Source organism: Pomacea canaliculata, linkage group LG11 (genome assembly GCF_003073045.1).
Source record: "Pomacea canaliculata isolate SZHN2017 linkage group LG11, ASM307304v1, whole genome shotgun sequence".
NCBI classification, from domain to species: domain Eukaryota; kingdom Metazoa; phylum Mollusca; class Gastropoda; order Architaenioglossa; family Ampullariidae; genus Pomacea; species Pomacea canaliculata.
Genome location: NC_037600.1, coordinates 14,648,700 through 14,671,468, shown reverse-complemented (window position 1 = coordinate 14,671,468; position 22,769 = coordinate 14,648,700). Strand labels below are relative to the sequence as shown.

The 22,769-nt window shown below is 42.2% G+C and overlaps 2 protein-coding genes and 1 long non-coding RNA gene across 4 annotated transcripts; all 3 read left to right on the top strand.

Moving 5' to 3' along the window:
• The first annotated feature begins 2,799 nt into the window (after positions 1 to 2,799).
• On the top strand, positions 2,800 to 9,155 carry LOC112576009. The gene is made up of 13 exons (XM_025258199.1): positions 2,800 to 2,960; positions 3,171 to 3,444; positions 3,594 to 3,882; positions 4,092 to 4,267; positions 4,650 to 4,811; positions 5,260 to 5,359; positions 5,589 to 5,720; positions 5,834 to 5,928; positions 6,382 to 6,625; positions 7,141 to 7,233; positions 7,508 to 7,734; positions 7,967 to 8,145; positions 8,503 to 9,155. Exons 2-13 carry the CDS (start codon positions 3,193 to 3,195, stop codon positions 8,792 to 8,794), a joined length of 2,241 nt encoding a protein of 746 aa, XP_025113984.1. The 5' UTR covers positions 2,800 to 2,960; positions 3,171 to 3,192; the 3' UTR covers positions 8,795 to 9,155.
• A 2,702-nt stretch (positions 9,156 to 11,857) lies between these two features.
• Positions 11,858 to 17,724, top strand: LOC112576011. The gene is made up of 10 exons (XM_025258200.1): positions 11,858 to 12,014; positions 12,551 to 12,824; positions 13,007 to 13,295; positions 13,802 to 13,971; positions 14,391 to 14,552; positions 15,504 to 15,603; positions 15,877 to 16,011; positions 16,390 to 16,487; positions 16,899 to 17,090; positions 17,321 to 17,724. Exons 2-10 carry the CDS (start codon positions 12,573 to 12,575, stop codon positions 17,519 to 17,521), a joined length of 1,599 nt encoding a protein of 532 aa, XP_025113985.1. The 5' UTR covers positions 11,858 to 12,014; positions 12,551 to 12,572; the 3' UTR covers positions 17,522 to 17,724.
• Positions 17,725 to 19,780: 2,056 nt separating this feature from the next.
• On the top strand, positions 19,781 to 21,085 carry LOC112576013. Of its 2 annotated transcripts, none has more exons than XR_003101729.1 (2): positions 19,781 to 20,347; positions 20,506 to 21,085. It is a non-coding gene; the product is annotated as an uncharacterized LOC112576013 (long non-coding RNA). The 2 variants fall into 2 exon arrangements; XR_003101728.1 differs by having other exon boundaries at positions 20,168 to 20,347; positions 20,588 to 21,085.
• Positions 21,086 to 22,769: the final 1,684 nt, after the last annotated feature.

Sequence of the window (22,769 nt, the reverse complement as noted above, 5' to 3'; positions counted from 1 at the left end):
TTAATTTTAATAGATTGCAAGTGAAACAAAAATGCAGTGTCAGTCTAGTGTTTTTTTTTTTTGTCAACTGTTTGTTCTTCATTAATTGTAAATGAACGTGAGTGGATTCCAAATCCTGTATCATGGACCGTTTGATACATAGATTAGTCTTGGTAGCCACTACACTAGCACGTGAGGTCTCATTCTGGTTTCAAGATGGCACTTGTGGGAATAAGGTCCATAAAGAATCAATGTGGGATTTGTGCTTGTGTATTTGTAGTTATCCATACAGATTGACACACTCCAGATGTATTCCACAGATCCAATCGCCAATCATATTGAACTTAAACTACAGACAAAAAAATGACTTTAACCAGTCGGAGGTAAAAAGATGACTTTGTCATGTGAAGAATGTCCCCCACTCACCTTTCCATGATCTACTGCCCCATTTTTTGTCTAATTTCAAAGCAAAATAAATGTAAATTTCAACAGGTGTAGGCTAATTTAACAGATAATTCTGGCAGATCAAAACAATTATAATGACATTCCTTCTATAATAAAATTTATTACAGTATCACAATAATACACAATACAACTTTATTAATTCACTAGGGGAGTTCCAGATAGTGCTCACACTAGCAATATATAGAGATATATGAACGCATAGTTTCTCTCACACACTATATATATATATACACATTCCTAGCAACTGTAGATACAGTTGGTGACCTTAGGTCCCCTCAGGCTAGAACAAAATCATAGCCAGTGGAGCTGATCAAGTAAATGGTACGGCATCCAAGAGAAAGAAAAGAAAAACGAGAGTATGAACCGTTACGAGGACTAGGTGCAAATAAAGTGAAGAGCCACCAAGAAGGACTGGTGACGTACAGCAGGGACAGTGGAGAGACATGCCATACTTAGTATAGTGTCTGTGTATTGGTTGGTTTGTTTGATCTTGGTTTTTAAAAATACAATTTACACTTTGATTCGACGAAGATTGTTTCTTTACAAGGGGCATCACTGAAAAATTGGAGAACAATGAACTTAAAAAATGCATTGTTGCTGTTTTCCGATGACTCTTATTAAAAAAGTAATTCGAGTGAGAAGTGTGGGCGACTAAATCAAAGTGTGGGCCCTATGTGTGCGAAGAGCAGCTGGGAAAAAGGACGAAGAACGAGCGCACTTTAGGGGAACGGGTAGAGGGGAGGAGGAGGTAGCTGGGAGTTTGTGTACACATAGGTCGTCAGTTGGCAAGTACAGTATCCTCTCTCTCTCTCACAAACACGCATTTTAGAATCTTCTTTTTTCTAAGAGTTCATGGCCATGTTGTTGACAATATATTCCAGATTAGATAAAATATAACAGCAAAATAAAATGGAAATGCTGTCCTTTTCAGACCCGCCCTTCTCAGCCAAGCCCCTTCATCAAACACTCGGCGGGTTAGAGCTGAAGCTTTTATATTATGGCATCTATGTCTTTCAAAAGTCTTAAGTTTTAAGAGATTAACCCAGGGTTGGTCAATAACAGTTGTTTTTTTTTTTATTAACGAGAGCTAAAGTAAGCAAAAAATGCTTTTTTCTATCATAAACTAATGAACTGTTGTCCAATGAGAATCTACCTTTGTCTAGTCATTAAAAGTGAGATTTTAACTTCTTTCCAAAGCTATTTTCACTTCATATTTTGGGAATGAGCATCTTATAATGAGTTATAACCACTCATTTGAAAATAAGTGTGCACTCGGGTTTGCCTTTAATCTTTTTTTTAAATACAAATAACGGGTTCAAAGACGCCCAGAACTTTAACTGAAAGATATAGTTAACAAAAATGAACCGGTCAGAAGAATCTTTCAGTAAACAAACTTTTGTGGGGAAGCATGAGACTAACTTCCTGTCGTCTGCATACAGTCGAGCGTCTTGTCAACCTCCCTGTCGCCGCCCTGTGTGGCATTCCACGTGTCCTAGGCGGACGGTCAGGAGCCAACTCCTTGCTGTGGTAGCATCGTCCTAGCGACGCCAGAATCCCTCGGCTGCGCCGCACCAACTGACTTCCAAACCGTGACACTCATTCAGGGGATATTCTTTCGTGACAAATTATTTGTGACAATTTTTTTTTTTTACTGGAGGAAGATTACAGTGGGAGCTCAGAAAGGGGAAGTGGCATCAGAAAAGTAAGTTAAAGTTAAAAAAAATAAAAACAAAACAAGCACATGTCTTTGTCCCTCAGCGTGTGCGTGCTTTTGTGTCTTCTGTGCTTGGGAACATGAGCATATGTCCTTATCAACGATCGTTGGGATTTGGGATGGATCCTTTACAAAAAAAAAAAAAAAAAAAAAAAAAAAAAAATAAATAAATAAAGAAAGAAAATTTAAGGATTTTAGGAAATAAGGTGCATTTGAACATCAAGCACTACAAAACATTCTAATTATGACATACTGTCTTTTTTATTGGTAATGATGTGTTTTTGTATGTGTGCGTGCGGGTGGTTATACCAGAAGATGAGTCAGGGCAGATACCTCAAACCTCAAACTGATTTAGCAAGAGCCTGGAAAAACATTTAAAAAAAAACCTCACCCAACTCCTGATGTACTTGGACAGAAGTGTAGTCTTGTACCCTGACAGCCAGTACATTTCCGGTACATAAGCACAGCTACAACGACTACACCCGGCTGCCCAGGTTGAGCAGCATCCCTGGCTCTCGTGACATTTTCTCCTCCCCCCGTATCTCTTACAGGTGATGTCAAAGGAGGCTGTTTGCCTACATCTCATTGCATATATCGTCAAGCTCTGCCTTCAAAAAGAAATAAAGAAAAATATCGACAGTTCAGACGGATCTATTCGTCCGACTGCGATATTCTGAAACGTGGGAGTTGCTTTTCCCACCGTTTTTGACCCGCCTTGTCCTAAATCCAACATTGGTATATAAGGCGCCACAGACTGGGATCAGACCACCAGCTCTGTTCGGCGACCGACAAGCTTCAAAGAGTAAGTGTTGTATGTAGAAGTCTACATGTGTACCTGACTGTGAGTGTATGTGTGCACTCTTTCACACAAGCTTTAACAATTATTTCTTTTGTGTGATTTGATTATTCCAAGATTTAAATGTTTTCAGCTTGTGATTTTCCGTCAAAGAATGCATTTACCTCCTTCCTTGGGCAGTGTAAGTAACTATATCTTACTTTCTGGTATTGACAGAAAGTCGGAGAAGACAGACAACATGTGTCGCCTCCACCTCGGTGTAGCGATAGTCGTCACGTGGGCGGCGCTCACGATGGCTCAGGTGGAAGACCTGACAAAACAAGAGGGAGGAAAAGGTCCAGCGGTTGTGGAGGCCGTGGTGCGCCTCATCCGTCAGTCGTGCGTCTTCCCTAACGACCACCTGCTGCTCAGACGATTTGCATTCGTCGAGACTGACGACGGTCTTGACCCTAACACCTACAGGGCTGGTTTTAACGGAGGCATCTGGGCGGTAAGTTCACCTCTGCAAGTTATTTGCCAGCAGGGGAATTTTTTTTCTTTTTTTTTTTTTTTTTAACGTGTAAGCTTAATGATCCCAGAGTTTTCATATCCCACTCTAATGATACAAAATATTTAACCTCTTGGCACGTTTTTCACCAGGTCAGCGAGACTGACTTCCGGAACACGCAGAATGACCCTCGTCTGTCTCGATTCTACGAAGACATCACCCAGAGGTTTGGCATCGACTGGAACAGACTGACCTGGGATCAGCTTCGCAAGCCGATCTACTCTGGACTGGCCACCGCTCTGTACATCGCTCAGAAGTTCAACGGGCAAGCGATCCCCGTCTCCAAAGAGGAGCAGGCTGCGTGGTATCAGAGCAACATCCATCCTCAGAACCTCATCGCCGCCTACAACTACACTAAGCAGTCCGATCGCCTGGAGAGTGGTGAGTACTGTTCATCTCCTGCATTTGCTGTCTTTCAAAGTTTGTCGGTGGTGTATCGTGTCTGCTTCTAGCAGCCACACAGTTCCAAGTTACAGTTAATCTAACATTGTTTTTCATGCGCACCTCAAACAGTTAAGAATGAACTAATGTCTATGCTTTTCACCTTAGTAGACTACAGTTAAGAAGACATGTCTACATGTTTTCCCCAGGTACAATATGCGGATCGAGCAACATTGACCTTGCCTTTGTGGTCGACACATCATCAAGTTTGAGTCCAGAGAATTTTGAGAGTGCCAAGACATTCGCTTCCAATGTCGTGGATACTTTCAACATCGCCCCGGACTCGGTCCAGATCGCATTCATGACCTTCAGCTCAGATGTCCAGGTATGTGCACTAAAAAGGTAAACAAAATACACGTCAGGGCTGTACATGGATACAACCCTTTATGCTGTAAAGGTCTCAGCCAATGGGGGAGTACACTTATTCAAGCTTTATATTAGGAAATTGTATGGGTGAACAGCTAATTGTGTATAATTTAATTCTTCCACACCTTTCAAGGTGTGTATGGATATAAATGTCTGATATCTGAGGTTGGAAAGTTTATTTGCACACAAAGTGCAGAAGTGGGTGGGTACTCATCCAGACGTGAGGAAACAGTACATTACACGGTTTTAGACAATCGTTAGAAAAAAATGGATCGTGCAAGTCCAAATGCCCCATGCTCGGCGATGAGGTGTGACTCGTTTGCTCTTCTTTGTGTTTTAAGCTGCAGTTTGATTTCAACGACTTCAGCTCCAAGGAGGCCGTCAAGAACGCCATCAGTCGCGTGCAGATGAAACTGGGAAACACAGCCACCGACAAGGCCCTCGACTTTGCTGCCTCGCAACTCTTCACCGCCGCAGATGGCGTTCGCCCCAATTCGGCAAAGGTGAGCGGAAAGAAAAAACTAGATAGATTCCTGTTTTGATGACGTGTACTAAAACCTTAGGAATAATAACATTGTGTAGACATTTGTGCGGGAATATAGTGGCAGATAGAAAGATAGATGTTTCACCTGAAGTCGAGTGGTCATACATTTATATACACATTTATGAGAAAAAAATTCCACCGATAATGATAACACCAGCATCAATAACGACAATATTCGCAAGGACTACGACAGTAAGCATAGAGAGACAACGACGACGATAAAAAACGATGATAAAAACAATGACGACGAGGAAGACCATAAGAGATGCCGATGTTGCTGCAGGTGAGACAACACTTAGTTGAGCATCTACTTAGAATTGTCGTGCACTGATTGGTGTGTGCGAATAAACTGCAAGGAGATTTTGTTTTTTTAATTTAAAGAATTGTTTGAAATCCATATTCGCCAGGTGGCAGTGCTGCTGACGGACGGTAAAGCGGACAGACACTCCAGCGCCGTCGCTAGCGCTCAAAGACTCAAGGACTTAGGCGTTACTATCTTTGTCATCGGTGAGTCACTGGATTGGCCTTGTTCTTGTCTGTCTGTCTGTCCGTCCGTCCGTCTGTCTGTCACGTATTTTATTTTCATAGTGCGTTACATGAATCAGAGGAAGGTGACATTTGTCTGTAGGACTTCACATCATTTCCAATCATATAAATAATAGTTTCGAGATCACTTTTTTGTATGTTTGACACGTGCATGAGACAACTAAGTCTCTACGGCATTTTTACGTCCCAGGTGTGGGTGACGTGGACCGTAACGAACTGGAGAGCTTGGCCTCTAACCCTGTGTGCACCCACGTTCAACAGTTGACGGACTACCAGGATCTTGACCTGATCCTGTCCGACATTCGTCAGATGTCTTGTGAAGGTGAGTGATGGTCGTGCGCGCATGTAGAGACTGAATGTGTTTGGTGTGTCTAAGCTTAAGCAAGAGAGAGAGAGAGAGAAGAATTAACTGAATTGTTGAATATGAACGTGCAGCTCCAGTAGTGGTTCAAGAAGGCCATCCCCAGCAGTTTCCTTGCGGCACCTCCAGCAACTTTATGATCTCATTTAGTGGCCCTGCCACAGTTACAGTGAGTGGTGCCCCTCCTCTTTCTCGTCATCATCGTCGACAAATCCTCCTCTCTTGTCTACCCCTTTCTTTTGATTGCACTAGGAACGTGTAAGTCATCATCGTTATCAACACAAACACCATCTTGTTATCGGAATCGTGTCACAATCCGTCTATCCAGCCGAGTCACCTGTCTGTCTGACCAGCTTGCAGACTGAATCTAGATAATGAAACTCCTCTTTTTGGCACTTTCTCTAAGAAAAACGGGACAGGTGTCCATCAAAGATAACACAAATCATGCAATGAATGCACGCACAAAGAAAAAAATGCTCCCTGCAGAAATTATCAGCACAACAACACGTTGGGTTTTTTTTTTCATGCCTACCGAAATAATTTTCTGGCTTCTTATCAAATAAAATTCGAGAAAAAGAGACTACACGCATCTCACTCTCACGAACAACATGTTTCGTGCCAGGTCCAGCCGACCCAGGGCTTTGTCAACATCTACGGCTCTTTCTTCAACCCCCATCCATCGCCGGTCTCCAAACAGTTCGCTACCATCGCCAACGCCTCCCAGGCGGCCATCATCTACGTCAACCAGATGAGCACGTTGCAGCCGTTGTACATCAACGTTGATACCACTGGCAACGACCCCGCCATCTGCCACAGAGGCAGCTCGTTTACACTGACCATCCAGCGAGGAAGCAAGCTGCAGTTCGGTAATGCCGCTAGATACTAGTCTGTACCCCGGGGGTCCAAAGTCGTGACTATAATTCAGAATTTTTATTTATTTATTTTTTTTTGAAAGGGAACGTGTTCTTTAAGTAACTGTGAAAGAAGATATATAAATCAACATATTCTAGTTTCTGCACTTAAGGGGGGAGGGAGTAGTTGGTGGTTCACTGTGTCAAGTGGGGGATCAGTGCTTCGTTGTGTCGAGAGAGCTGTAAGTGGTTCACTGTGTCAAGCGACTGGTGAGTGGTTCACGGTGTCAAGAGTAAGACGTAGAAAGTGATGCTTGTCTTACTGGTGTTATTTACCAGCGGGACCCCACATTCACAACAACCTCTGCTTCCGATATTTCTACTGTTACCGTGAAAGTAACTAACGGCTTGTTGTTTATATTATTGTTGTTGTTGTTGATGCTGTGATACTGACAACGATGGTGACTATGATGATGATGACTATGATTACGTTGATAACGACGATGTTGTTGTTGATGATTTTGTTCTAGGATCCGTTCTTACTTGTGTCAAGAATGGAATGATTGGCGAGTGCAGTGTGTTGGACATTCTGACGTCACAGTATAACGTGTCCCAACCGTCTAGTAAGTACATTTGCTGTATAGTCTTCCACAACTGTAACTAAAAATAATGATTTAAAGTGTATGATTCGTTTACTCCATTGAACTCGACTTCAAAGGGAAATACACTTTACGAATTCTATTAAAAATAATAATAAATGTCACTGGCACAATAATGACATGACCTAACAACTTTAAAGGTTGGCACATTCCCTCGGGTTTTTTTTTAAACATTTTTCGATGTTATTGTTTCTGAATCGCCATGTGGATAGTGCACAGGCTGTGGCTTGCTTTGCAGATTTGGGTATACCCAACCCATGCACCCCGGGCCACCCCGGGTACTTCGCATACGCCGATTCCACAAGTCGTGTGGTGTCGTACAACTACTTCATCTACTGCTCAGCTGAAGGCATCTTATATCTCGTCGAGTGCCCCTACAACAGCTGGTACAACAACGCCTTCCGCCAGTGTGTACCCGGTATCCCGCCAACGGTCACCACCATATCACCTATCATCTCTCATGTGGTGAGCGACCTCTGACCCCCGCGCACGCATGAGAGGCAGCGTTCATGATTTTGACCATTTCTCTTCCAGAAATCAAAGAATAATTAGCACACACATATGGTCAAAGAAAGACAGGGAATCGAGGCATGTATTTTACAAGTTAGCTTGTTTATTTAGACAACCCCTCGGATACAAATAGCAGCTTAACAACACAACAACGACGACGATGATGAGGATCATTCGACTGTTTCAGACTCCGCCGGCTTTTACGTTGCCACCAGTGACTCCTGGCACTTACTACAACCCCTGCACCGCTGAACAGATCAGCCGCGGAAACTTCTTCTTCCCGTACCCCGGGGACGACAGCAAGTACATCCAGTGCACAGAGTGGCCGAACTTTGCCGTCGTCAAGGATTGCGCCCCCTATCACAAGTGAGTCAGTCGGCCTGACGACGAGGACAGGCAGTGTCCAAAAATGGTCGCTTTTTAAATAATAATAATAATAATAATAATAATAATAATAATAATAATAATAATAATAATAATAATAATAAATGTTATAACGACAGGTTCTAGCTAAAAACTAATCTCTCACTCTCTCTCACACACACACAATCATGCATGCACAAGCAAGAAAGCCAATCTGTTGTTTCCGAAAAAAGACGATTTTTTAACGTTTTTTTTTTTTAAATCTTAACATTTCTTAACTGTATTGGCCTAGAGAAAGTTGGCTTAGTGTGTCGTCACAGTCACAGACAACCTCTCACCTGTGCACCTTTGCATCTCCAGGTGGGAGCAGCGAGTACTCAACTGCATCTACAACATGACGGTGGTGGACCCCACCCATGACCAGTACTTGACGTCACCGAGCCCCCTGGACTTCAACTGCACGTATGGGCTGCAGACGGGTGACCTGTTCTACCACCCGTACCCCAACGACCACACCAAGTACATCCAGTGCGACCAGTTCGGCAACGCCTTCGTCAAGAGCTGCCAGAGCGGAAGGATCTGGAACCAGTATCTTCTGACCTGCATTCCCAGCGGCGTCTTCTCTGGGTCAGGGGTTCCCGTGGGAAAATGATCTCGACAAAGTTTTTGATGCAACGGTTTAGATGAGATTGGTGCTTTTTTTTGGTATTTTTTTTAAAAGCAGCATTTTGAAAACTAACGTTGCAGACACGCGAAGGTGTTTATGCAGCAGGCAGAAAGAAATAGATCGGGGTAGTCAACTAGAACTTGCAGAGAACAGTGGTTGATAGTTATACCAGACACCGCGAGAGCGAACGAATAATTGCATGCGTCATCTCAAAAAGAGGTCAAAGGGTTAAGCTACATAAATGGTGACAATATTTTTGTCCAAATAAACTGGCAACTGCCTTCGTGTCCAGCCATCAAAAAAAGGATAAAACATTTATTTGCAAATAAAAATTCTTAAAACTGGATATTGATGTAAGTATATTTTCTGGTTTATAAAGAATGCTTGTAGGTAATAAATCAAACTGTGATTCCAATACGATTAATAATGCATCATGATTGGTGACTGTCGAGTATCGCCCCCTGCGTCGCGGACGCTCTCACAACCGCTCACACAGCCGGCACGACCACACACCCAATCGCTCAGTCACAGGTGGGATACGACGTACCTGTCGAACCTTTGATTAACGTAGACCACAACAAAGACGAAATGAACGGTACAAACAATAAGTTTAATTAAAAAAATGTAGATAAACATGAGAGAGAAAAAATTAAATATTACACTTGCACGTACACGCACACGCACACGCAAGAGAACCGGGGACTACCCCATTCAGAAAAAAGAAAAGGGAACGAGGGATGTTGGTAAGGGAAAAAAAAAAACCCGCACACACAGCGGCACAGTACTGTTAGAGTTGTTGCCCCTGATACCTTCATGCCTAAAGTTAGATGTAGACTGTAAAGCACTGTGAACTCTGTTGACACTGTTTCCTTCACTTTCTGTGGCCTTACACGACGCTCTCGCGCTGACCATCACTTCACTGTCTGTCAGATGTCTTCCGGTGTCACGATCTCCAGCTTTGCCCGAGAAGCCCTTCGCCTTCTCACAGTGCGCAGGCGCAAGGGTAGGTGCGGGGGTCAACAGGTGACGCATGCGCAGAAGGTATGAAAAAAGGAAACCTTGATGTACAGTATCGAATTTAACGATGGTTAGCAAAGACAAAGATGCTTAGATCAGTATCGCAATTCGCGAAGATCAAACCCCAACCTGCCTCGATGTGAACAGGATCGACTCAGCCAGGGCTGTTGATGTGCCTGATAAACAGCCACCTCAGTGTTATGTTGGAGGAAATGACCCTTGCGCCTGCGCACTGTGAGAAGGCAAAGGGGCTTCTCAGGCAAAGCTGGAGATCATGACACCGGGACTTTCTGCTGGTCCACCGTCCGAACTGTTGTGCTGACTACACGACGCAGGACCGAACGAGGATGATGATGATGTATATAATGTTATTTTGAACTCTTTGGCTCTATTGGCTGCAATCCACTCCGCCGTGCATCACTCATATTAGCAGCGACCTTGAACTGCATTGAATAAACTGAAGTGTCATCATCATCGTCGTCATCCTCCTCTTCCTCCTCCTCATCATCATCATGACAACAAAAGGTAAAGTGATTCAAAGCAAACATTCAAAGTGTTTGGGAAAAATCAATGTCAACCGACAAACAAGGCTCATAGAGGGATAGGATAGACATGATGAAAAGAGGAAGTTGTCTCCATCTGTGGCCCTTACACACGTCAGCAGACCTGCGAAAGGTCAACAGAAGTTAATGATGCGTACAAAGCCTGCATGTTCTCAGGTGATAGGTTCTGGCCACGATTCAAAGTAAACAGTACACGCAGACAGAAGACTTTGAATGCATGTTGTGCGATGTTACTTTGAAGAGGAAACAACAAAATTATTTTGTTTGTGTCATCATTCGAACGCAACCAAACCATAGAAAAATGAAAGTTGTTCTCTCCTCCAAATATTGAAAACAAACAAACAACAACATGAACAACAACAAAAAGAAAACAAATCAGAAACATCTGTAGGAAGATAATGTAGTGCAACTAAAGACATAGTCGATAATCGCAATGTTGTCGCTAACGATCATGATGGTGATCACTGCTTACTTCCTCGAAATTTCAAACAGACACACACACACACAAACACACACACACACACGCACATACTCATTTGTAGCGGGAAAATTAACAGATCTTTTCCGATGCAACCAGAAGTTGTTTGTGTGAAATATCTATTTTTTAACAAATTTGTTTTTCTTGATATACTGAAACTTTTTGTAAACTTTGTATTTTCTTGATCGTGATGCAACAATGAACGATCGTGCAGCTGTTGTTTACATACTATATCAGCTCACCAGTTTAGACTTTGAATTCCAAGTACCTCTACTAACAGCAACGACACACCATCGTCGTCACCACCACCACTACCACCACCATCACAACCACCATTGGCATGAGTTTGCGGAATATTGTTTTTTGTATTTATGTCATTACGATAAGCTTGTTTAATACTTTCACAACCATTGCAAGAGCTTAGTTTCAAAGTCGAGGATTTCTGCACCAGTTTCAACATTTAATATTTCACCTAAACACGACACACTCTATCCGTTCCATACATTTTAAAAATATTGTTTCTTTTATTCAGTTTCGCTAACGTCACCAAAACCTGTTTCATAGTTTTTGTTTCTCCTAAAACCAGCCAGCAAGAGATTCAGAAATAAAGTTTTTTGCACCAACACATATCATTGTTCGGATTTTTCATCACATTTCTTTCTGCTAAAACCACAACAAACAAAGCTGCGGCTTAAAATTGCGAATTCATCGGTGGAGAAATATATATTAGGATTAAAAATATATTAATAGCTGTTTTCTCTTTCTCAATAGTAAAAAGAAAAATTATTTTGGACTTATAGTTCTTAGTAACTTAAGTACATCCTCCTCTTATGTTACAGACACGTAGAGGCTTGGTTACAAAAAAACCGACATCTTGCGCCCCTCTCCAAACAATCTTCATGGATGTAACAAGATCTCATTGTTATTTTATAAAACACGTGTCCTCCTCAAAATATCGCTTGTTCAGACTGATTTCACAGGCCGAGCTCAGTATTCTGAAAAGTGTGGGGTTTTGTTTAACGGTTGTTATTCTTGTTCGCTCCCCATCCGGTAAAGAAAAGTATATATAAGGTGGAACAACTCCGTGATAGAGAACACAGCTTCTCAGTTCGTCGGTCCAGCTCTAAAATCCAACTGCTTACAACAGGTAAGTATCGTGTGAGACAGAATCGTCTACTTGTGTTTGTGAGAAAGAAAATGTGAATGTGTCAAATGCATTACAACCACTTTTCTCCAAATGATAATTTAATTTAAGCGATGTCATGGCATTGTCTACATATGATAATGTTTTAAATGATGCCAGATTTTAAAGTGATTTGATGAAAAGGATGTAAAGTGTTTCCTCGTGAGACAAGTTGAGGAGATGATGACCCGGATGTCTGGTCAGCGAAGTGGGATCTCGACATAACCACTAGTGACATGGAGAGAACAGGCCATCTGGGCATATTCCGACCTAATAGTATTAACATCTTACAAAGCCTGTTTATGCGCCCAACACCTTATTTTGAATTAAATTTTGAAATACTTTGTTACATGGATGATCTATTGCCGTTAATTTGATTATACCAAGATTTAACAGGAATGTTTTCAACTTATGATTTACCATCAAAGGAAGAATGCGTTTACCTCCTTCCTTGGGCCAGGTAGTGTAAGTAACTAGAACTTACTTTCTTGTATTGACAGAAAGTCGGAGAAGACAGACAACATGTGTCGCCTCCATCTCAGTGTCGCGATAGTCGTCACGTGGGCGGCGCTCACGATGGCTCAGGGGGAAGACCTGACAAAACAAGAGGGAGGAAAAGGTCCAGCAGTTGTGGAGGCCGTGGTGCGCCTCATCCGTCAGTCGTGCGTCTTCCCTAACGACCACCTGCTGCTCAGACGATTAGCATTCGTCGAGACTAACGACGGTCTTAACCCTGACACCTACAGGGCTGGTTTGAACGGGGGCATCTGGGCGGTAAGTTCACCGTTGCAAGTTGTTTGCCAGAAGAGAACTTTTTTTTAACGTGTAAGCTTGATGATCCCGTTTAATGCGTTTAATTTAGCTATTATTAGTCCAGAGTTTTCATATCCCACTCTAATGATACAAAATATTTAGCCTATGGTATGGTGTCTTGGCATGGTTTCCTCTTCCACCAGGTCAGCGAGACTGACTTCCGGAGCACGCAGAATGACTGGAATCTTTCTACATTCTACGCTGACATCACCGAGAGGTTTGGCATCGACTGGAACAGCCTGACCTTTGATCAGCTCCGCAAGCCGATCTACTCTGGACTGGCCACCGCTCTGTACATCGCCAAGACGTTCAGGGGGAAAGATATCCCCATTTCCAAGGAGAAGCAGGGTGCTTGGTATCAGAAAAGCATCCATCCCCAGAACAGCAACGCCGACTACAACTACACTAAGCTGTCCGGTCGCCTGGACACTAGTGAGTACTGTTTATCTCCTGAATTTATTGTCTTTCAAAGTTTTGTCGGTACGTGTTGCTGATTGTTGTTTCTTTTATTTTTTATTCACGATTCGATGTGTTGTAGATTGTCATGTGCAATGCAAATTGAGGCTGATTGGACTGAGTAATCAAAGTGTCTTAACATATATATATATACTCTCGCCAATTCTCGCATACACTGGCATAGTCTTTCTTCTTGTCGCTACAGGGATGTGTTTGTGCCAGGGAACTTGGCATTAGAAGGATAAAAGAACTCTTTTAGATGGCGAACATTTCCTCGAGATGTCTGGAGTTGTCCATATTTTTGCTAATGCAGTGCGTATAACAACGGGTTACCACCTGTCCTTACCTTACTGCACGATGCGTAGCTATTCACGTCTTGATATTTCAGTTCCACATTCAGCAATTACGGATGAACTAATGTCTATGCTTTTACACCTTAGTAGTCCACAGTTAAGAACACATGTCTACATGTTTTTTTCCAGAATGCAGATCTAACAACATCGACCTTGCTTTTTTGGTCGACTCATCATCAAGTTTGAGTGTAGAGGATTTTAAGAGTGCCAAGACATTCGCCTCCAATGTCCTGGATACTTTCAACATCGCCCCGGACTCGGTCCAGATCGCATTCACGACCTTCAGCTCAGATGTCCAGGTATGTGCACTAAAGAGGTCAACAAAACAGACCTCAGGGCTGTACATGGATACAACCCTTTAAAATGTAAAGGTCTCAGCCGATGGGGGAGTACACTTATTCAAGGTTTATATTAGGTAATTGTATGTGTGAACTGCTAATTGAGTATAATTTAATTTTTCCACACCCTTCAAGGTGTGAATGAATATGTCTGATATCTGAGGTTGGAAAGTTTATTTGCGCACAAACAATTTTTATTTCATTCTCTGTGTATTCATGTTTGTAGGATATTTGGAGTACAGAAAGTCGGTGGGTACTCACCCAGATGTGAGGAAACAGTACATTCACGGTTTTAATTAGAAAAAAATGCATCATGCTAGTCCTAATGACCCATACACGGCGACGAGGTGTGACTCGTTTGCTCTTCTTTGTGTTTTAAGCTGCAGTTTAATTTCAACAACTACAGCTCCAAGGAGGCCGTCAAGAACGCCATCAGTCGCGTGGAGAAGGAAGCGGGCGAAACAGCCACCGACAAGGCCCTCGACTTTGCTGCCTCGGAACTCTTCACCGCCGCAGGTGGCGTTCGCCCCAACTCGGCAAAGGTGAGCGAAAAAAGAACCTAGATTTCTATTGAAGAATGAAGAATGACATTGTACAGGTATTTGTGCGGAAATATAGTGGCAGATAGAGTGATAGATATGGCACTTGAAGTCGAGTGGTCGTACATTTATATACACATTTATGAGAAAAAAATTCCACCTTCATAGTAATCAAATATACAATTACTAAAACAAAGAGATATTTAAATAGTAAAATTACAACATCAAAGACCAACCTAAATGGTTTGCGTTTTTTGCAGATATCGGTAGATATAGGCGATATAAACCTAACCTGTAAATTTCACCTTCCAAAACTGATTCGTTAATTAACCATTCACAACATTACCAGCTGTCAACACCAATCAGAGCGACAGGTCGGGTTATTCGGACGTTGAAAGTCTTCATTTTTCGTGCTACAATAGCAGTTTTTCAGAACCACGAGAAATGCAGACTGTCAGTCTGAAAAATAATCTCTCTGATTGGTGTTGACTGCAGAAAATGTTGTGAATGGTGTACCAACGTGACGTAGTACACTGTTATCAGCGCTCGTTGATCGTAGGTGTGAATCGTAGCGGATGTCTGTCCAGGAGACCCAGGACAGAAATTTGTCTTCGCTCACATACTCATACAGACATTTGACACAAAAAAGTGTAGATTGCACCAGTCCATCAAAGCAGCTTATGTTATCCTAACAAACCTTGGGTGACCAAGGGCCTAAAAACAGTGCGTAACAAAAGAAACATGTGTTCTTCACGGGTTCTGCCCATGACAGAAAACTGGTAAATAGAGAGGTCCTTGATGAAGAGGAAGCCAATGCTGCTGCAGGTGAGACAACACATAGTTGAACATCTACAGTACTTAGAATTGTCGTGCACTGACTGGTGTGTACGAATAAACTGCAAGGAGGTTTTGTTTTTGAATTTAAATAATTGTTTTGAAATCCATGTTCGCCAGGTGGCAGTGTTGCTGACGGACGGTAACGCGGACAGACAGTCCAATGCCGTCGCTAGCGCTCAGAAGCTCAAGGACTTAGGCGTTACTATCTTTGTCATCGGTGAGTCACTGGATTGGCCTTGTTCTCGTCTGTCTGTCCGTCTGGTTGTCTGTCTGCCAGCCTGTCTTCCTGCCTGCCTGCCCGTCTGTCTGTCTGTCACGTATTTTGTTTTCATAGTGCGTTAAAGCGTTACATAAACCAGAGGAAGGTGACATTTGTCTGTAGGACTTGTCATCATTTCCAAACATATAAATAATATTTTCGAGACCACTTTTTTGTACGTTTGACACGTGCATGAGGCAACTAAGTCTCTACGGCATTTTTACGTCCCAGGTGTGGGTGACGAGGTGGACCGTAGCAAGTTGGAGAGCTTGGCCTCTAACCCTGTGTGCACCCACGTTGAACACTTGGCCAACTACACGGTTCTTAACCTGATCCTGTCCGAAATTCGTCAGATGTCTTGTGAAGGTGAGTGATGGTCCTGCGCAAAGCACTTTTGTCACCACGTAGTTGCGTGAATGCCACCAGATGTCGCAATGACATATTGCACTAATGTCACGACTATACACTTTATAGTCATGTGACTCCCGGAATAACACTTTCCTTCCGTCATGATCCAAACTGGACTTTCGTTGTGACAGGGTTTGACAGTCAATGTGCAATTGTCATGAGAGTTTATACACATTACTTTTTGTCATGTTTGAGTCTATTCATGTGTTAATGAAGTGTATACAAACAAATCTTTTTGCGCGAATATAGAGACTTAAGGTGTTTTGGTGTGTCTAAGAATAAGTAAAAGAGAGAGAAAGAGAGGAATTAACTGAATTGTTGACTATGAACGTGCAGCTCCAGTAGTGATTCATGAAAAAGATCTCCCGCAGAAGTTTCCTTGCGGCACCTCCATCAACTTTATGATCTCATTTAGCGGTCCTGCCACAGTTACAGTGAGTTGTGCTCCTCTTTCTCCTCATCATAGTCGACAAATCCTCCTCTCTTTTCTACCCCTTCCTCTTGATTGCACTAGGAACGTGTAAGTCATAATCGTTATCAACACAAGCACCATCTTGTTATCGGAATCATGCCACCTGTCTGGCCAGTTGCAGACTGAACCTAGATAATGAAATTCATTTTCTGGTACTTTCTCTAAGAAAAACGGGACAGGTGCCCATCAAATATAACATAAATCATGCAACAAATGCATGCACAAAGAAATGCTCCCTGCAGAAATTATCAACACAAGAACACGTTGTTTTTTTAATGCCTACCGAAATATATTTTCTGGCTTCTTATCAAATAAAATTCGAAAAAGGAGACGACACGCATCTCACTCTCACGAACAATATGTTTCGTGCCAGGTCCAGCCGACTCAGGGCTTTGTCAACATCTACGGCTCTTTCTTCAACTCCCAGCAATCGTCGATCTCCAGAGCCAGCGCATCCCAGGAGGCCATCATCTACGTCAACCAGACGTTGTACATCAACGTTGATGCCAGTGGAAACGACCCCGCCATCTGCCACGCAAACAACACGTATACACTGACCATCCAGGTACCCACACTCACAACAGCATCTCCTGCCGATATTTCTACTGTTACCGTGAGAGTAACTAACGGGTGTAATTAGCACACACACACACACACACATTTTCAAAGAAAAACGGAATTTATGCATGTATTTTACATGTTAGTAAGCTTGTTTAAATAAGTCCCTCTCATACAAATAGCAGCTTAACAACAACAGCAACAACGACGACAATGATGATCATTCGACTGTTTCAGGCTCCCCCGACTTCTACGTTTGCACCAGAGACGAACGCCACCTGCAAGTATGGGCTGAAGGACGGTGACCTGTTCTACCACCCGTACCCGAAGGACCCAGCCAAGTTCATCCAGTGCGACGAGTTTGGACAAGCTTTCCTCCAGAACTGCCCGAAAGGGCTGGTGTGGAGCCAGTCTGTCCTCACCTGCATCCGTCCTTAAAGCATATGAACACATGATCTCGACAAAGTTCAACTCAGAAAGGGCTATTCAATACTGGGCAACAATTTGGACGGTTCATCATGATCGTGCTGCAGAATTGGTGACACTGTTATTTTCCCAAATAAATCACCACTTGCCTTTGTGTGTAGACCCGAAAGGGTAAACGCTCTGCTGGGTTTATAATAAAATCTTTGAAGCAGCAATGGGTTGTTCTTTGGGTCTGTATGTTTACTCAACCGTTCAACGGACTATGTAATTAAGCTGAGATGTCAGGCTTCCGAAGAGTCGATTGCACTGAGTGGCATTGGGAGGCAAATACACAGTGGGCACAGCAGAAAGTTGAGGACTAACGATTACATCACTTCCTCCTAGGCATGAAACCTCCAGAGAGCCCCAAAGTCCCCTTACAATAGGTAAGATAAAAATTGGTTTATTAGCAGAGTGACATTGTACTAGGAATTGGACTTGATGACGATCGCGATTTAATCGACAAATACTAACCACACGCACACCCATACTTACAGGCGCTGTTCTTTAGACAGTCATCTCAAACAAAAGGCACAGAAAAAAGGAAAAATAATCAGGCCTATCATCGTGTGGCTGTGTTTTCTGCCGCCGTCTGAAACCGATATTAATAAAGTTGATTGATAAAAAAAAGGACGCAGACAGACAGATAAGGACGAAGGCAACAACATAACGGAAGATAAGCAACGCAAATCCACCGATACAACAATGTCAATGTGTTTAACTGTTCGTCGGCCTCCACAGATGATCTTTTCACACATGCAGATATTAAAGCTCGGAGTTCAGATCCACAAATGTATCGCAAACATCTCTTGACTGAGCTTAATGACCCAAGTTGCAATGTCCCTAGCGTTCATAGGTTTCCTATTAATTCATCTATAACTCTGTCACTTGTTGTCCATTGATCCAAATTAAAAAAAAAAAAAATACACAGAACACATTTTGTTAAAGAATTTGACTCACTGACACAATGTGTTAAATTAACAGCAGAGCAGTACTTCTCACATAGGAATGTTTTTGGGGAAAGACTTATACTGGCTTACTATCCTGATACCACGCATCATACATACTGAACTGAATACGTTTTGCTCAAATCAACCAATCCACTCAAAGTTGATGAAGAAATCACAGTTGAAAAAGTTCGCAGGAGTAATTGCTCCTAAACAGTTAGTGCAGTGACATGCCAGATCAGCGCTGGTTGTTTATGTATATGTCGCACTCTAAACTTATTTCCGATTGAGTAGGTAGGAATGTGCTTCCACCTTGAGGTGATTTCCCACTACGGGGGAAAGGAAAGCAGAGTACCCGGAGAAAACAAGCCCTACAAACAGGTGTCACGTACAGAATGTCCCGAGACGGGATCTGAACCCATTAATCCAGCCCACGCACCGACACCACAAACATGTTTCGAGACATTTAGGAGAAATGAAAACATATTTTAATCTGTCCCAAAATTATTTAATTTTACATGGACCCAAGTGGGAAGGGACGCCGAGAACCGGATTCGATCGCGTGGTGTAGTTGCGGCCTTATGATCCACTGGGGCCGACAAGGAATAATAAGGAAATTATCCACTTACTATGGAAAACCACAGAAAGTAGTAGAATTAAAAAAAAAACCAAAAACAACAAAACCCAACAAAAACCTATCGTGGTCGTCGATAATTGTTGTAACAGAAGTCTCTTGTGTCTGCTGTTTTCCGTGTCACTACTCATGACATTTATACCCTTATTCGAAAGTGTCCCTTCCTTACGCAAAGACATTTTTACCTGGCTTTGTCGATCTTCACTTCTTGAAGCCACAGCCAAAAAGTTATCTATTTTTCATCTTATTAATGAAAGTCTGCTTTGTCTTTAATGATAATGCCAGTGCAAATCAGCAGGCAAGTCGTACTGTAGCCATGGGTCCATTTCCGTGCAGCTGTTGCTTACATCCTAAATCAGCTCACCAGCCTAGAGTTTGAAATTCAAGATCACCTGTCACTGCCAGCATTGGTACATCATCATCACCACCCTCGCAATCAGTCTGTGAAATACTGTTATTTATTTACATTTATGTGATTATGATATGCTTGTTATATATTTTCACAACCGCTGCAAGGGCTTAGTTTCACATCTGAGGATTTCTGAACCAGTTTCAACATACAATATTTAACCTAAACTAAATACATACACTGTATCCGTTCCATACATATTAAAATATTGTTTCTTTGTATCCAGTTTCGCTAAGCGCCAATGTTTTATACTAGAGCTATTGATTTTGAAAAAATCATTAAGGCACGATCTGGTTTCCCATAAAACCAGCCAGCAAGCGATACAGAAATAATGTTTTGGGATCAGCACATACCACTGTTTGGATTTTTCATCACATTTCTTTCTGCTAAAACAACAACAAACAAAGCTGCGGCTTAAAATTGCGGATGTACCGGTGGGAAAATATTTATCAGTATTTTCGAAGATTGAAAAATATATTAATATCTGTCTGCTACAGTCATGGCAAAGAAGAAAACCAAGCTATCCCCTCTCCCCACCAACCATTTTCCAGTTAAGCTTGCATGACTGTAACAAGATCTCATGTTATCTTACAAAGCACGTGCCTTCCACAACAATATCGCTCGTTCAGACTGATTTCATGGACCGAGCTCAATATTCTGAAAGGTGTGGAGATGTGTTTAACAGTCTTACTGCTCGCTTCCCGCGCGGTAATGAATAGTATATATATATAAGGCGGAACAACTCCCTAATAGAGGGCACAACATCTCGTTTCATCGGTCCAGCTCTGCATTACAACTGCTGACTAAAAGTAAGTATCGTGTGCGACAGAAGCATATATTAGTGTGTGTGAGAAATGGAAAATGTGAATTGTCACTTTTAATATAAGCGATGTCATGGCATTGTCTTCATATCTCCCGATAATGTTACGTCTGATCGATGATTATCCGATGTAATGTAACTTTTTAGGCTGTTAGAGAAAACGCCATTATCTTCCAGACCTTCGTCGTGAACACGGAACATCTGACATTTACACAATAATTTTGAGCAGGACAGGAAGGCATGGAGGACAACATGTCTCGTCTGCGCCTCGTTTTGGTGCTACTCGTCACGTGGGCGGTGTTCGCGGTGGCTCAGACGAGCGAGTACGTGACTCACCCCACACCACTGGCCTTCAACTGCACAGTGGGATTAAAGGACGGCGACCTGTTCTTCCATGCACACCCGAACGACTCCACCAAGTACATCCAGTGCGACCAGTACGGAAACGCTTTCATCAAGAGCTGCCCGAGAGGGAAGGTGTGGAACCAGTCTTTCCTCACCTGCATCCCTGGTCAAGATAATAGGCTCTAGTGAACACCTGATTTCGGCAAAGTTCAACTCAGAAAGGGCTGTTCAATGCTGGTATATATAAATATTGGGCAACAATTTGGACAGTCCATCATGATCGTGCTGGAGAATTGCTGACACTGTTATTTTCCCAAATAAATCATCACTTGGCTTTGTGTGTAGACCCAAAAGGGTCTGCTAATAAAATCTTTGAAGCCACTATGGGTTGTTCTTTTGGTCAGTGTGTTTACTCAACCGTTGAATGGACTAGGTCATTAAACTGAGATGTCAGGCTTTCCGATGAGTCGATTGCATTGAGTGGCATTGGGAGGCTGATACCAAAAGGGGCACTGCATTTCTTCAAATACTGACTTTCCCGGGTATTGGAAATCATTTTTCAAATTATATGTATGCATAGATAAAATTACTTTTCACCCGAGTCATTTTACCAACAAGCTTCAGAGTAAATTCGATCAGGATCTCTCTCAAGCGCACCCACACACAAAACAAACGAGAATCTTTGTTTTCAATCCTGTATTATTTGAAAAAAAAATGTACTTAAGCATCTTGATTTCAGCTCAACCCAACTCAACAATTACACACCTAAGCACTCGTCCTTCTTGATAAAACAAGTAATAAAAATTAAAACCCACTAAACAAGATACCATTCCCAAAAGAAAGATGCATTTCTTGTTTCTTACTAAAAGATTAGGTAAAAGTACATTACTCACTTGCAGTGTTACTTGATGCAGAAATGCTCGACCAAGTTTGGCAAATATTTGATACAGTAGTCATATTAAAACTTTGTCAGACATTTGTAACTAAAACAGTCTCCCAGAGGACTCTTTTAAGCTTTTGTTCCAGTCACAGAGTTATCTGAAATATTTCACTCACATTTGTGCTCTTTTCTGTTATCTAAAACTGCTTCGAATACCCTCCAACACAAGGTCATGTGACCCACCATCTATTTTTTTTTAAAACAAGAGAGTGAAACAGCATTCATTATGATCTTTTCTCAGGCTGCCGCTCATGATGCAAGACAAACACCCACTGCAGTCATGCATTATATTTGAAAATGACAAATTTTACAACAGAATATGCTAAACAAGTATGTGCTCTTTTCACATCTCACACAAATCAAGCACAGAAATCATAGCAGGCACATTGGATCCCTTGTGCCAAAGGCTAACTGCACAACAATAATAATGTACCTAATATAAAGTAGCCATTGTTTTGCAACTTTTTCTTCCTGTATTACTATAGATGTATTACAATTTTCAACTTTTTATCTGTACTGCACGATTCAGATGAAAGGTTTTAGCTGGGGGATTTGTTTTTAAAATCTGCATGAACATATGCCTGTTTCTACAAGCAGTCAAATACAATATCTGTCTGAAAGTTGTGACTGTGTCCAAATATTCACTGATAGTTATCCTTTGAGCATTGTTACATTTAATATATAATTTTGAAAGTTTATGGAGACCTGCTATCCTTCAGAGTGGAAATGGATTTAAAATTAAGAGTCCTTTGGCCAATCCATAGGCATAATGTGATTTAAGAGATTTGGGAGATGTCTGCAGCAAAGAAGGTGAAGTAGTCTGAGCAGTGTAGGAGCTGTTCAACTGTTAACCTGCAGTCACCAAATAAAACCGTGTGTTGGATGACCGCGAGACTCGATTGTGGGAGTTGCTGTTGTAGTGCGTGAAACAATCTGCACCCCGGATATCGAACTGTCAGTCTCCCTTCGCCCCTGCTATCTCCCCAGGGAATTTCCACAACTGTTCTTCACGGTAGTGTTTATTCATCCTAGAGCGAATTCTACGTCTGCCAGGAGGGTCATTGCTGATGTGACACACAGACTCGATTCCTTGTCACCAGATGCACCAAAATTTATTCTGGGTGAC